At 47.6% G+C, this 16,086-nt stretch overlaps 1 protein-coding gene across 4 annotated transcripts in view; it reads right to left on the bottom strand.

Moving 5' to 3' along the window:
• Positions 1-66: 66 nt before the first annotated feature.
• Positions 67-16,086, bottom strand: part of Plekha2 (pleckstrin homology domain containing A2) — a 62,076-nt gene continuing 46,056 nt past the window's right edge. For all 4 annotated transcript variants that reach the window (XM_048456397.3, XM_085680741.2, XM_048456398.3 and 1 more), the window contains 4 exons: positions 15,734-15,804; positions 11,321-11,384; positions 4,574-4,651; positions 67-3,999 (listed from right to left, as the gene is read on the bottom strand). In XM_048456397.3, the coding sequence (XP_048312354.1) occupies positions 3,640-3,999; positions 4,574-4,651; positions 11,321-11,384; positions 15,734-15,804 (573 nt within the window). In that variant the 3' untranslated portion in view covers positions 67-3,639. The remainder of the gene's footprint in view (positions 4,000-4,573; positions 4,652-11,320; positions 11,385-15,733; positions 15,805-16,086) is intronic.

The following is a 16,086-nucleotide window of genomic DNA, read 5'->3' as shown; positions in this document are numbered from 1 at the left end:
GTCAAGTGACAAACGTGACCACCCACCCACGGCCACGAGATCTGACCAAGAAAACAACCGACCAGATTTCAATATTTCACGTTTTTATTACAAAAACAAGCAACCAAACAGTTTTAGAAAATGACGTTTTGCTACATACCAATTAGGAAATCACACAACATAAGAAGCTGGAGTTTCCATGCACTTAGCTCAGTGCCTTGGAGGTGTGTTTCACAGCTCAACACCGGCTCAAACGGGACATGCCACACCTTCATAAACAGAGGACCAAGGGGTCACGCTGTGTGTTTTTGCCAGACATTCACTTTATTCAAAGCCTACCTAGTATGACTGACTGTAATTGGCTCCAGCAGGCAATAACACCCAGAGAGAAGGGAGGGAAGGGGGGCACTGAGAAAAACAAATTTTAGAGAGGAAAAAAAAAATCCAAGTTAGAAGTGACAGGGGAAACCTAATTTCCAAAATGCTGCCATTGGCTACCAGATGGCTGTTTATTTGGTTAATACTGAAAATGGCAAATCCCCTGTTCAACGGCTGATCTGCTATTTATTCGGAGAGTCATTTAAGATGTTGGGCCTTAGATCTTTCCCCAGGAGCTCAGCATTGTACCTGGAGAAGAGGCATTCCACTGCTTTGACCTGAGGTCCCTCTCTAGGCCGTGGTCTTCCATACCCTCATCAGAATCCACAAAATGAGAAAGGCACAGTATTTTTGCTAATTCTCACCTGACCTTGGTAAGCAAGTCAAGTCCATCAAATTTTTCAAAGGCTAATGGATGGTGAGCTCTTTAATTGCCAAGAATGCTGCCTTAGGAGCCTTGTAGAAGAACCCGACCTCAGAGACTGCTTTTATTCCACAAAAAAAAAAAAAAAAAAAAAAATACAAATACATTTAAAAAGCAGTACTTTTTGTAATTCAGAAATCCCTTCTGATTTATCCACAGCGTACGTTTAACCACGAATCCACACTGTATCACACTCTATTTTCCCCTGCCCCCAGGGTTCTAGTTTATACATCGAACACCTAAGGTTCATGCACTGATCTTTGACTCACAATAAAATACCGTGATAGGCCGGAGATGGTGGTACATGCTTGTAATCCAAGAACTCGGGAGGCAGAGGCAGGAGGATTACCAGTTCAAAACTGGCCTGAATTACGTAGCAAGACTCCAGCAAAAGCAAATGGATTTTAAACGGGGAGATTAGTATACAACTGGTCAGAAATCCAGACAGAAAGGGAATTCTGAAATAAGAATTGAAAATTTGAATGTTTCTGGACTTCACAAAGATGATTATGCTTTCCCAACACTGAAACTATATTAACAATGATCTAACTCGGAATTCTCGTGCATTGGCCAGGTAGAGTCATTGAAACTCTGTACTTTCCCTTTATTTATATAATGTAAACTGCACTGGGTTTAACCTAACGACAATCTCAAAATACTTAATGAGACTATCAGTTTTCTATAATGACCAGCTAATGCGGCAGTAATAGCCTAGCTAACGGTGTGTTGGAGAGAGACAGACAGATTTTGCAATTTAAACACCAGAAGATGACATCATCCCCATGAGTCAGGGGATGTGTAAAGCTCACTCCCAAGCTCCTGACTTATTTTCATTACTTCCTCATCTCACATTGAGCAATTCTGTTGAGCAGCCAAAGAATTTTCTAGAGAAAGATTTTAAGTTGAAACCAGAGAGACAAAGGGCTTTTAGAATTTGACTTTTGAAGTAAGCTGTAACCTTGGTCACTCATAAATAAATAATTCCCAAACCAAGAGTTTATGAAAAGCAAAATACACAAAAATTCTTTTTAAAAAACAATAATAAAGGGGGAGGGAGAAAGAGATGGAGAACAGAAAAAGAGAAGGAGATCCAGTGGGTTTTGTTTTTTAGACCAGGAACACAGGCCAAACTTAAAAGTGGGGGACAGCTCCCACACGTTGAGCTCGGGAGTCTTCAGTGTGGCACCAGCTTCAGGGTTTTAGCCACATTTGAAAGAACACACTTTTCTCACACTTACACACTTCCTCTCACACAGAGATTTGTGCCTGTTTTTCTTTTGCATTAACTATAGACACAAGAGTGGTGATTGGCTTAAATAATAATAATAATAAAAATGTCTCCAAGTCTCTTCTTTGAGCTACAAGTTTCTAACTAAAACACACAACTAACTTATCTAGCTGGTAAAAGTTACACAGATAGGAATGAGCCACATCCTCTCTCCTTGTAGGGAGAGCCATAAGTCTCTGGTAGCACAGTTTACTCAAGGTTGATAGACAAATGCCCCCAAAGGCAATGAAAATAGTATATTGCCAAATGGAAAAGCCACACCCTAGATTTCGGGTGGAAATCCAATCTTCTGAATTCTTCTAGAACCTAGGAAATCCCTAGCCAACAATTTTTCCTTTGATTCAGCTTCTTTATTCCCAGTTTCTAGTCCATGAAAAATATAACCATTAGAAAAAAAATCTTTGTTGTCTCTCCACTGGGGAGTGTATAGGATCTTATCAGATGCTAGGGTTCCACCTACTATATGCTTCATTTACCGGGCAACTTAAAGTCTAAAAAGCAAGTCCATCAGCAGGGTGCACAATATACAAGCACTTAGCGTTAGGCAAATGCCGACCCATTCTTAAAGAGCTCAGAGACAGGGGTTCAAGACCGGCTGTGCCAAAGCAGAACCATTCTCCTGTCTGGGAAGCATGACTGACATAAACAATCATCCAACTCCTCTCGGGAGCTGCTTCACCTTAAGGCTCTGAGATAGAGATTGAACACATACACACACACACACACACACACACACACACACACGAAATCATTCTACACTTAACCATCACACATATACTCAAATAACATGCTTTCAAGGGAAACGTCCATTCTGATCTCCAGGGTCCTGACGTTTTAACACTGATAACGCCATCCTCGCCATCCTCGGGGCCGGACACAGAAAACAGACCTGCAGCTCTGTCATCCACGTCGAGAGCACTGGGGGTCACAGGGGAGCAAGAGGACAGCGTAATTCCCACAAGTGGCTATGACAGTTTAATTAGCCCTCATGACTCACAAGAGGTCCCCTCTCCTCCCCTGGGAGGCGTCCTGAGGGAACTGCCCAGGAAGACATTCTGAAGTTTGCCCTTCACTCCCCAGATTCTACGGCCACCTCTCAGGTGAAGCCCAATCATGCTGCAACCTGAGTCTCCCACACCTGAGGCCTTTCAGTCCTGATGGTAACCCTTTGCCTGATTCCCACGCTTCAGCCAATAAACAGGGGTAGGTGAAACCAGCTCTTAGCCTGATATCCTGTATATAAACTGGAAACAAAACCAAGAAAATAAGAGAAATACAAATGGCGGGGAGGGTACTCGGTTAGAGGTGAAACTAGACTTGAACCCCCTGCCCCAGTTTTAACAGTTAAAACTAACCCCTCGCTATGAAACCTGGGGAAAGAGGGGCGTTCAAGAGGCAATGGAGTGTGCCTGTGGGTCTACCCTAGCGATTTCCCCCAATTAAATAATAACAAAAACAAAAGCCAGCTGGATGGGTCCCTCCACTGTGAGTGCCATTAGCCTCTGTCCTCCACCGCGGCAGAGAAACTGAGTCACAGAGCCGTCTCTCCGGCACACCAGGGCACTGCATATCACACATCAGAGGTCCGTATGTTTTCATCATCGAGGTTGAACACAAATGGCTTCTCCTTGGGGTGCTGGGGCTCCGACCTGTGCCTGACCCGCGAACTCGCCAGTACCCCGGTAGCGTTGCTCTCCCCAGGGTGAGGCAGGAATAAAGAGTCCTCCGGAGCATTCTCAGCTGACAGTGGCTTTTCCCCAGCCTGGGGGACAGGTGTCCAGGGTTGCCAGGAGGAGGCCACAGAAGGGGCCTTACAGAGAGCCCTTTTCTCTTCCACTGCCGGTCTCCTCCGCAAGATGAAGTTAGGCCCGCTTGCCAGGCTTGAGCTTCCAGGTCGAGTCAAAGAAACGGATCTAGAAAAGGATGGTTCCTGGAAGCAGAAAGAGAAGAAAAAGACCACATAAGAATTTTCCTCACAGTGTTTATCCCAAAGTCTCAAGAAAAGTACCCACCCAGGGTCACCACCTCAAACAGGGACACTTGGCTACACAACCCAAGTAAGTGTATCAGTCAGGGGTACCTGCAGTCCCTGCTCCCCAGGAGGCTAAGGCGGGAGGGTGGTCATGAAGCTCAGCGCTAGTCTGGGCCACACAGCAAATCCAAAAATAATATAAACGCATTTCAAAAATAAATAAGTACATAAGTAAATACAAACACTAAGCAGAATTCACTACATATGTTTGGAGATCTGCTTGACACTGGACTTGCAGGACACATTAGAAACTCCATCTCTCTGTCCAGCCCAGCCTCATGTCCACCAACAAACCAAAATGGGGGCAGGGGAATGTCCCCAAGTTAACTGAAAGAGAAAAACAAGTGAGCCAGCCTATGGCTCAGCTGCATTCATGGCTGGGCTGCCTGCCTACATAACCAAATAAAACATGCCCATTCAAAGCTAATTTATCTTGAAGCGGACACTGGGGCCCAGAAAGGAAGTGACTTACTCTGGGGTGGCACTTGAGGGCCTGCACAGCTGCTCCAATCTCCTGGATCCAGCTGCGCATGTCTTCGGGGCTGTCTGCCTGCAAAACATCCGCAACACTTACACACATTTTTGGGGTGTGACTTCAGCTTCTAAGTCTCTGGCCCAAGTTCATAAAATCCCATCATCCCAGTTCAGAGGGACCTTGGAAACCGTGTAGCCCGGTGGCTTGCAGACTTTTGAGGACATTGTCCCGGCTGCAGTCTCTCTCTTCACACCCCATAATCAAAACTGCTCAAAGTGAAGTTGCCCTGAAGAGGGGAGGGGTTTAGGGCAGGGGACACGGAGTACCCCATCTTCTGTCCAAACCCATCACCCTATTTTCGCCCCATCTGAAAAACAGCTGAGCCACTCCAGACTCCTAGTTTTTACCCCCAAAGGAAAATGGGGTTCAGAATGCCACAGCCCCAGATCTGGAGCTGGTCTAGACCCCACTCTCATCTCTCCCATAATTATCTGAACAGGAGAACCCCCCCCCCAATCCCCTCACTTCAAATTCCACCAAAACAAACTCCCTCTGCAGACCTTCCAAAGTATACACAACTGTGTGTGCTGTCAACAGAAACAGTGCCTTCCTCAAAGCACAGGGTCTGTCGCAAAAATTCACCTCGTCCTTGGAGTGAGAGCTAAATGGAAGATTACAATAGCAGAACCGAGTGAAGCATTTCTCTGCAAATAACCTCCTCACTCCAGAAGAGGGCAGCAGTCTCTCTATGGAAAGAGGAAGACTGAGGAGGCGTGGCCCCTGCAAGCAGAGCAGCCCGGCGCCTTCCAGCAGTAGGAAGAAAGAGTACAAAATGAACTCAGAGTCGCAGAGGGCCGTATGCCGTAGCTGCGGAGGAGCTGGAAACAAGACTAAAGTTCAGCTCTGCTAACGCCTTCCCCTTACCGTCCACCCAAACACAGAGTGCGCACGCGCACCCAGTCCCCATAGGCTCCACTTGCTCCCCTTGCTTTTCCATACCCCAAACCACTCTTCGAATCCTACCGAGATAAAACGGACCGCCTTGCTTTTCACGGGGTTTTGCGTTTCGTATTTTCTCTCACATTTGCCTTGCCATCCCTCCCCATCACCCCCAGACAGAGCCCCTTGGTTCGCTGCCGCCACCACGTGCAGCACACACCAACAAAGGCACCAGGTCAACAAGAGTGACAAAGGCCCGCTGTGCGCAGCTCTGCCACCTGCCACCTGCTAACTTATTTATACTTGCCCCTCCCCATGATTCGGTCTGGTCTAGTAGCTTTCCAAGAAAAAGACAAACACATCCCTGTCCAAAGAGAGTAGCCAGAATTAGGTATCCAAACTTTCCCTAAGATCAGAATGAGAGAGCGCCTGGTCCCTAGACAGACCTACAAGGAAGAACTAAGTAAGTTGTGAGGGTCCACTGTTTGAGTGACACCCAGGCCGCGGAGCCCTCTATGGATTAGTAATGGTTGTTATTTTACTATTCTATGTAAGAGGAGAGCAAATAAACCTGAAATTCTACCATCATGGCCTAGCACAGTGACACACGCCTTTAATCTCAGCACTCAGGAAGCAGAGACAGGTAGATATCTTCCAGTTCCAGACCATAGAACTACATAGAACTACATAGAACTACCATAGAACTACATAGGGATTTCCAGGCTAGCCAGGGCTACGGCCATGAGACCATTATCTCCAAACAACAACAACAACAACAAAAATGTATTTCACCGGTATGGATTTATTCAATGCCCTCATCCTGAGACACTTATCTTTGAATTACACATAAACCCACCCCCAAAGGATCAAAGACTGGGTCTCGGAGGCAGAGCACTTGCCTGGCATATGCAAAACTCTAGGTCCTAGAACCAGTAATGAGACAAATTTTTAAAAGGATCAAACAGGATAACATTTGTGGAGAAAAGGTTTTTACCCCCCAAAAGCAGATATTGCAATTAATCCTGTAAACACTGAAAATATATTTTATAAAATATCTTCAGTAGTTCTAACCACTATTTTATACTTTTATTTCCAAGTTCTTTTGATGGAAAGGATGAGGAGCTAGCTCAGTGGGCAAGAGGGCTGCTGTGCAAGTAAGAGAACCTGGGCTTGAATCCCCAGGGCCCACAGAAAAGCTGAGCATCTGCGTATGCCCGGAATGCTAGTGTTTGGGGGGACAGACAAGTGGATTCCAGGGCCTCACTGGGCAGTCAGCCTAGGCGAAACGACAAGTTCCAGGTTCCGTGAGAAAGTCAAAGGTGAGGACCTTGACAGCCAGCCCGGCAGTTAAAAACACTGGCTGTTTAGCCAGAGGACCCAGATTTGATTCTCAGCACCCACTCGGGGGCTCACAACTGTCTGTCACTCCCGGTCCGCTTGATCCAACACCCTCTTCTAGTCACCATGGGCACCAGACATGCGCAAGGCACACAGGCATACGTGGATGCAAAAACCCATACATCACAAAGAAAATGATTAAAAAATAAAGTAAAAATCAGAGAAAGACATTGATATCCCCCTCTGGCTTCTGCATACATGTCACAGGCATGTGCCCCACGTATACATGACTGCATACAACACAATATGCTGCCATTTTAAAATATTATTCAAATGAAAAAAAATCAAGTATTGCACTTGATTCCATTCAAGAAAGAAATATCATAAGGTCCATTCAGCCCAGGTGACCTAATAGGAAACCAAAAAGTGCCCAACACTGGACAGATAAGAAGGGGAGATGCCACATGTACCTTCCTCTCTCCCTGTGCTGCTCTTGCATGCATTATGGTTTCCAGCCTCGATGGCAGTTTATAAGAAGAGAGGGACAAACTTCCGAAATGAATTCCTTCACAAAACCTGTGGTTTTGCTGCGTTCCAGAGAGCCTCTGTGCACCAGTTATGAGGTCAGCACAAACGGATGCAGTGAACAACGGCAGACAGCAATAACAGACGTGCAACCTTCGCCTCTGGTTACCGCCATCACCCCTACTTCTCCAGCAGGTCCTTCTTCCCTTGATTCCCAACTTCCTCCTTTCCCATATAGGTGTCATGACCCACAGGTTGAGAACCACTGTTGTGGGCAGTACCCTTTGCTTTAGAGTCGAAGTTCTGAAGTAACTACCCAAGAGTTCTAGATCCACACCCTACGGGTCCCTTGTCACTCTTCTGGGTACCGTTGTCCTGGCACAGTAACCAAATTCTGATGGGTGAGCTAAAGACGATTTCAGAGTTCTCATTTCTAGCAACAAACGCTCCTGTTGATAAACTACCAGGACCCCCAGGCCCTCTGTGACTGGGAAATGCAGACATGGAGACCCCCCTGCTCTGTATTGCAAGGACTGGCAGTTGGATTCTGTTTGGGGAGTTGCTGGAGATTGACAAGGGGACTTTCTGCATTCCAGGCAAGCGCTAAACCACTAAGCAGCAGCCCAGCTCAGAAATCTCATCCTGAACCCTGGCCAGAGCTGAGAAATGTCTACCTACTGACAGGACTCGCCCAGGGCCAATTCCATCCGTCCTGAAGTCTGACTGCTACCTGGATCTGTTCAACATCACCCAGCTTCCAACATTCCCAGACAATAGGAACACAGACAGAACACTGCAGTAAGAGTGAAGTCCCTATTGTCTGCCACGAGTCTACCATTAAAGAGATGCCTAGAAGATGTACAGGAAATCATCCTGGCCTTGCTATTTTTAGAATAGTTCTTTTCATAGGGTGTCTTTTTAATTTATTATGAGTTTATACTTGTAACTTCTAAGTGAATCAACAGATATGTTTATTGGTTTTTCATCCATCCTTCTCTAACACGCCATTCTCTGTAAGTCATGTGCTACACATGAATTTGATTTTCAGTCATTTATGTATTCACAGAGACGCTAGTATCCTTCATTCTTAGAAGTTTAGAGAGCAAAAGTGAAGGAGTAGAGAAATGGTGAGGACCTTGGGATATGCTGGTCCCTGTCTGTAAGGTGATGCAATGTCTTCTGAATGTTTTGTTGTTTTGGTTTTTTTCTTTGTTTTTGTTTTTTTTTCAAGACATGGTTTCTCTTTGTAGCTTTGGTGCCTGTCCTGGTACTCTCTCTGTAGATCAGGCTGGCTTCGAACTCACCAAGCTCCCCCTGTCTCTGCCTCTCGAGTGATGGGATTAAAGGCATGTGCCACCACTGCTAGCTTTTCTGAATGTTTTTGGTTAAGCCTCCCATGTCCCAAATTACTATCTGTAGTGCAGGCCTTTCGAAACATCATTCACTCGACAGGTATGTATTTAGTCACCCGTCAGGCATCACCTAGGCAATGTGCATCACAAGGGGTACCCTGGGACATTCCACAGACACGGTAAACTCAGTGCTGACCCCTCTGTCATGGTCTGAATGACATCCTCTAAAGACTCATGTATTTGAACATCTGGCCCCTAGTTTATGTGGTCCCCAGTTGGTGGCACTGTTTGGCGAGGTTACGGAACCTTTAGGAGGTGGAGCCTGGCTGGAGGAGGCACATCACTAGGGCAGGCCTTTCCCCTTTCTGCTTCCTACTCCTGGCCTGTATTTCCTGCCCCAATGGACTCATTGCTTTGGAACCATACGCCAAATTAAACCCTTTCTTCCTGGCTGCTTTTGGTCATTGTAGTTTCTCACAGTAACAGAAGTAAGTAACAATATGCCTGGTGCTAACCTTGGTTTTCCCCACAACTGCTTGCCCGCTGTACTCCCCGGGGAAGTTGGCAGGTGTTATCAACCAGGGCAAAACTCGGGCCACACCTCTGGGATTTGTCTTCAGCTCTCCCCTTCCCCTTAGCCCAACCAGCTCTCCAGTCCAGTCATGGAGAGTGGCCCTCTCTGTCTCTCTGAAAGTCATCACTTTCTCTCATCCATCTAAGTCTGTCCCTCAAATCCTTATCATGGCCTTCAGGTTGGCCTTTCTCATCACGCACTGCCCCTTTCTTATCTGCCCTTCATGATCCCTGCGGTCAAGCAGCGTTAAGGGTCATTAGAAGGCCGAGGTTGGTTGAGTTTTTCATCTCCATTTTACACATGTGGAAAATGAGACTCTGAATACTCAATAAGTTCTCCGAGTCCAGGAGCTGTTTCTTACGGCTCTCATCTCACCTTGGACTTTAAGGATCAATTTTAAGCTTGCTAGCCAAGCAGATGGGGCAATGAGACTCTGCCAAGAGCTGCCCAGCCTACCTCACAGCTCTCTAGTCCCTTAACCCGGGCTCTTGTCACAGGGCTGTTCCCTTGCCTGGCCCCCTCCCTCATGAGTCTTCTGGTCACCATCTTCCTCCAGAAAACCTTTCCTGCCTCTTTCTCCCAATAGACAGCAGCAGACAGTCACCATCCTAGAGGCAGTTATAGTAGCCACAGTTTTCCGGAAGAGTTTGGGTTTGTTTTCTCATTCCGTAGTTCCCTTCAGGTGGCTTGTTCTGTGCTGGCGGTAGCTACATTTGGATTCTTCACCTTCCGCCACCCACGAGAGGACTCCCTGAGCTCCTTGGCGTTATTTCAACTTGCAAATGCTAAGAGCTAGTCTTTGGGGAGTTCTAGGCCAGCTCTCCACCATCTTAAGTATCACATATCGTCCAGCAGATTTCTCTCTGTATAATCTACCAAATGTGTGATTTCAGTTGCTTGATTACTTCGCTTAAAGATCAGCTCTGTCTAATTCATGACCCCAGCACCTCAGACCATGCCCAGACCCTTGGCCATACTCTATGAATATGAACTCAAGCACTAGAAACTCATGTTAAAGTCCAGGCTAGTCCTGGTGTCTGAATGGTAGAGGCTCTGGAGAACAGCTAGATTCAAGAGCAAAGTGTACGCCCTCCATGGCCTAGTCTGTTCCCCAGCCTCCCTGCTGCCGTCTCACCCTGGACAGGGTGCTTGTCCCAGTGAGGACGGCCTGAAGATGCCTCAATTAGCCAGCATGGCTGCTGGCTTAAAGTGGAAAAAGCGTAGAGACACACACGTGTATACTCACACACACACACACACACACACTCACACACACACACACTCATGGGGGGTTAGGCCTCATCCTTTTACGGGAGTGCTCCTGTGGGGAAAAGAAGTGGGAAGTCTCCAAAACTCCACTTGGGAAGGCTGCCTATTTCTCCGCTCAGAATCCCACATCAGCCTCACACTGGATATCAGCACATTTTGTGGGCTGCTGGATAGCCTAGGCCGAGCACTTGGCCCTGGATGTCTTCGCCCTGCTTAGCAATCTGCCTTGTTAGCTGCTGTGAGTTCATACTGGATTGGGAGCACTCCAGATCTGGGGGTGGGGGAGCTCCTGGTAAGTGAACCCCGTCAGAGCCCCAAACAATGGCTTTCTCTGTGCAGCTGGCTATGCACCTGTGCCCGCCACAGGGCCCTCTGTGCTTCTGTCTTTCTGCGCACAGTAATGTTCATACATAGGCAGGACTTATAAATACCCTCCAGAGCAGAAGTGAAACTCCCCACCAGTTCCCCTTTTCTCTGCTTAGCTGGAGCTCTGCAGCCCAGCGCAGCTGTGACAGGCACACATCCTCCGGCACGGTTGACTGGCCTGTTTGTAGTATCCTAGCGTAGGGAAACTCCTCTTTAGAATGAAGTGGGACACAGAATGGCTAAGGGACTGAACTGATCACGGAGAAACTACAAGCTAAATGAAGAGAAAACAGGGACAAGGGTGGGTGGAGGTGGCATTCACCCACATTCGCGGAGAAGGGACGCCGGTCTCGGGATGAACATTTGGGGATGAGCATTTACCTGTACGTAGAATGTCCTGGAGGTGGTTATGATTTCAAACAGGTTGTCCCTCATTAAGAGATCGCTGGGCGGGGAAAGAGAGAGAACATTATACCAGGCGTTGTGAGTGCTTTCTTTTGTACGTTATTCCCTAACGTTTTCACAATCACCCACTAACGCAACTCAAGACTTTCTCCTCTTTGTGGGTAAGGAAGTCCAGGCTCAAAGACTTTTAAATGCTATGTCCATTCAAAGTACTAGAGTACCCACCAAGTCCAAACATGCTTCTTCTAAGGGAACCAGTGTCATTTCTAAACCCTTCCTTCCCGCTGGGTTCCACCCACAGCTCTGAGTTCCTGCTCTTGGCCTCAACACACCGTCCCAGGGGACAAGGAGCTAAAGGCAGAAACAGAAATCAAGAGTAAAACGACTTTAATATTTGCTTCCCAGGAAGCTATTCGACATCCTTGGCCCTCAGAGAAATGCAAATTCAAATTATTTTGAGATTTCACCTCACCCCAGAATGACCCACAGCAAGGAGATAACGAATGTTGGCAAATGGGGAAAGGTGAACCCCTACTTACTAATGGGGTGAGTGTAGACTGGTACAGCCACTGTGGAAATCAGTTTGGAGGTTCCTCAAGAAAGTAGAAACAAAACGACCCTATGACCCCTCTATCCTACTCCTGACGTGTCTCAGACAGACTCCGAGTCCTACCATGGAGAGACTTACACATCCCCAGCAATCACCGCATCACTCACGATAGCATGGAGCACGGAAATGCTATCAACCTTGCCGTCCACCAGTGGATGGATGGTACACAGACACAACAGAGTGTGTCTGGTTGTAAAGCAAAGGAATGGGGATGGATAGATGGCTCAGCAGAGAAGAGCGCTCCCTGCTGTACCGGAGGACCTGAGCTCAGCTCAGAGCATCCACATTAGGAGGCTCATGACCACCTCCTGCACCTCCCGTTCCAGGGGATCTGACACTCTCTTCTGGCCTCCCCAAGTGCCTGCACATGGGTGGCACACACTCTCACAGATAGCCTACCTCCACATGAAAAACAAAAAGCAAAAATAATTTTAAAAAGAGGGAGATGATCATGAAATTTGCAGAGAAGCAGATGGAACTGGAAATTATTATAGTAAGCAAAGTAATTCAGACTGAGAAAGGCTGAGGCCATGTTCTCTCTCCCAGCTGGATCCTAGACTTTCATTCTTGCACATGTGTAGATTTACATGTGAGAGCAAGTACCACGCCATGAAACTCCACGACAGTTGGCAGGATGGCTGGCGGGGGGGAGGAACTTACCACCTACCAAGTCTAACAAGGCAGAAGGAGAGAACAACTCCTACACGTTGCCTTTGGACCTCCACATGCACATGTGTGTGCATGCATCCACACATGAGTCAACAGGCAAATAATGTGTGAAACAACTTTTTTTTTTTAAGACAGGGGACCATGAAGGGGGAAACAAAGAGGCTGTGAGAGGCGGGGCAGAACAGGGATGACCGGGGGTCAAAGGACCAACGTGGAGAGTGGGAGGAGAGGAGGATGGGGGACAAGGAACAACCAAAACAAAGCATTATGAAAATGACATATTGCAACCTATTCCTTTGTACGCTTGTATAAAATAAATTTAAAAATTAGTTTCCTTCATTGGAAAAACAAAAAAGATCTGCGTCTGGGGATAGGGTGTAATTTAGTGGGGGTACACCCGGTACCAGACAAACAAATAACAATAAGCTTCAGAGAGAGACACAGAGAGAGACAGAGAGAGGGCATGAACTTGATGGAGATCAGGGAGGGAAATGTGGAAGGGTTTGGAAGAATAAAAGGAAAGGAAGAATTATTGGGATCAAATTGCAGTCTCGAAAAGAAAGGAGCAACAAGCTTCATATGGGATGCGGGTTTTGGCAAAGAAGTCCGACTCCTGCCAAGCAGGGGGCAAGTGGTGACGACACAGCCCCGAACTGGCGGGAGTTGTTGTCTATGTTCACTGCCTGCCGTGTGCATCTGGTTGCTATGGGGACTGGATGAGGGGCAGAGACATAATTGCCACCAGGAAAAGCACCTGAGGAGGCAAGACCAGATGCAGGTAAGACTGCATTCCAGGTTAACAAAGAGCCTCATGCCAAGGAAGGGTTGGTCACAGGCAGAAAACGTCTTCCAGAATGAAAACACACAAGGGACATGGTCAGTGACAAGTCCCCCAGGCAGAGCAGGGGACATGACTTAAGACTAGGCAGGGCGCATGGACCTGTGAGAGAAAGTCTTGCGGACATGAACTATAAATGTTGTCAGTCCTTCCGTGAGAAGTGAAAACAAAAAGATGCTCAATGATCATCATCAAAGGCAGCTCGAACTGCATGGACCACTTGAAATACATCCCACCAACTACTACTCCGACTTCCTGACTGCTGCCTAGGGACAGCTCTCTGTAAGAAGATGCCTCCGTAAGATCAGGCTGTAGGCAAGCCTAAAAGGGCATTTTCTTAATTAGTGACTGATGCAGGAGGGCCCAGCCCACTGTGGGTGGTTCCATCCCTGGACAGGCAGTCCTAGGTTCTGTAAGACAGCAGACTGAGCAAGCCATGTGAGCAAGCCAGTAAGCAGCACCCCTCCACGGCATCTGCATCAGGTCTTGACTCCATGTTCCTGCCCTGAATTCCTTTGATGACAACCGGTGATGTGGAAGTGTAAGCCAAATAAACCCTTTCCTCCCCAGCTTGCTTTTTAGTGCAACTCAGATAGGGTTAAATCTTTAACCTTCTAGCTTATCCATGCAGATGTAGGTTAAATCCTACAGCCCACTGAGATGAGAAGCAGGACGGGAGCTCCGCCCCTTTCACATTCACTGCCCAGGCTGCACACTGCTTTCAGTTCGATTCATTTTCGACAGCAACCATTGATCACAGCTGTCCCGAATTCCCCCAATGGCTCCAGCGAGGCTCCACCATCTGACAGAGCTGAGGCCACAAAGCCACAGCCTTCCCTGTGGACTTCACCTCCCTGACTCCGTATGACTCAGGCAGACTTAGAGGTAGGGTGTTTTCAAGACTCTCAGGCTGAACCCTGCCCTCGCTCTCTAAGCTGGGCAAGCATGTCCTCGTCACCCCAGAGGCTGCTCCTAGATCTACACAGGCCCTCCAGGGTCAGGAGCAATCAATGATCTCTCATGACCCAGTCATGCCGAGTTCTGCCCTCTGGAGCCACACGCAGGGCAATGTCTAACTATAGCTACTTCCGCGAATTGCAAATTCTCCCTGGGTGCCTCCCCAGTCTTCTGTAGCCGACAGTTGCTATTGGAAAAACTTAGTACAGCATTTCTATGTCTGCTTCTTTGGATCAGACAGCATGTGTGTTTATGTAGGATGCTGCCATGTTTTCGCAGGACAGCAGGATGCTTACTGCTGTAGGCCTCAGAGCCTACAGGGGGGAGAGATTCAAGCACAGTCTAGACAGACTACAGACTCATGGCCAAAAAGATAGGGTTGGGTTCTATTAAGGTTCACTTGTCCACGAGTATTTGGGGCTGGGTATGGGACACTGTCAAGTCCTGAATCACCCCACTCACCATGCACTCAGAAGGGATGCTTCCTAGAGGAAAGAAGAACAAATAAAAATACCTGTTCCACCAATGGTAGTAACTTAAGGATGTTGTGAATCGCCCCACGTGTTAATGGAGTCACAAGAACAAAGGACGAATGCCAGGCAGTGGTGGCGCACGCCTTTAACCTGAGCACTCGGGAGGCAGAGGCAGGCAGTTCCCTGAGTTTGAGGCCTGTCTTTTCTACAGAGGAGTTCCAGGACAGCCCAGACTACACAGAGAAACCCTGTCTTAAGAAAGCAAGAACAAAGGAGGAAAGGCCTGAGATCTTCAGACAATGGCGAGTGTGAAGCCAGTGAAAGCCCAGGCCCCCATCTGAGCCCCGGACCCTGAGACCAAGGACCTGACATCTGACTGACGCCTGAGAAAAGCCTAAACGTCACTCCCTGCTGCCACAAGAAGTTACCACATAGGCTCATTTAGGAGCAAGAGTAGAGAAAGGGAAGAGGGCTCTTGGCCCAGGGTAACCTCAACCCTGCGTCAGTTCTGATGCACCCAGGCAACCACAAGGGTACAACTCTTAAACAGAGCCTGAAAAGGGGTAATAAATGAAGATTTAGAAAAGACAGAGGCTTTGCTCAGAATGAATAAGAAGGGGCTGGAGAGATGGCTCAGCGGTTAAGACTACTGGCCGCTCTTCCAGAGGACCCAGGTTCGATTCCCAGCACCCACATGGCAGCTAACTAATCTGTCCATTAACTCCAATTCCAGAGGATCCAACTTTCTCACACAGACAAGCATGCAGGTAAAACACCATAAAAAATGAAAGAAAGAAAGAAAAAAAGAAAGAAAGGAAATTTAATGAATAAGAAGCAATTACCCAGACTTGACGAGACACTCGTGAGTCTTGAGAACATCCTTAAGCAGTATAGTACGCAGGGGCTCTCTGTCCTGGTGGGAAGAATGGAAGACAGACAAGTGAGTCTATGTACACGGCCCAGTGACCCACACCAGCTCACCAACGTCCCTTTCTCAGAGTCTTGGCTAAAACCAATCTGGGTTTCAAAATAATCATTAAGAGGGAGAAATCTAAGCAGCAGCTGCTCTGTGACCCCGCCCCCACAGCAGCCCACTGCGCAGGTCCTTTTAATAGCATCATAAAGAGACACAGGTTGGACAGAGATAAGACAAAGAGGTGCCTTGGAAGTCTACGTGGGCCTGGTCTCTGCTCAG

Source organism: Myodes glareolus, chromosome 23 (assembly GCF_982192425.1).
Source record: "Myodes glareolus chromosome 23, mMyoGla1.1, whole genome shotgun sequence".
Taxonomy (NCBI): domain Eukaryota; kingdom Metazoa; phylum Chordata; class Mammalia; order Rodentia; family Cricetidae; genus Myodes; species Myodes glareolus.
Note: the sequence above shows the minus strand (reverse complement) of the source record. Positions and strands in the feature narration are given on the sequence as shown.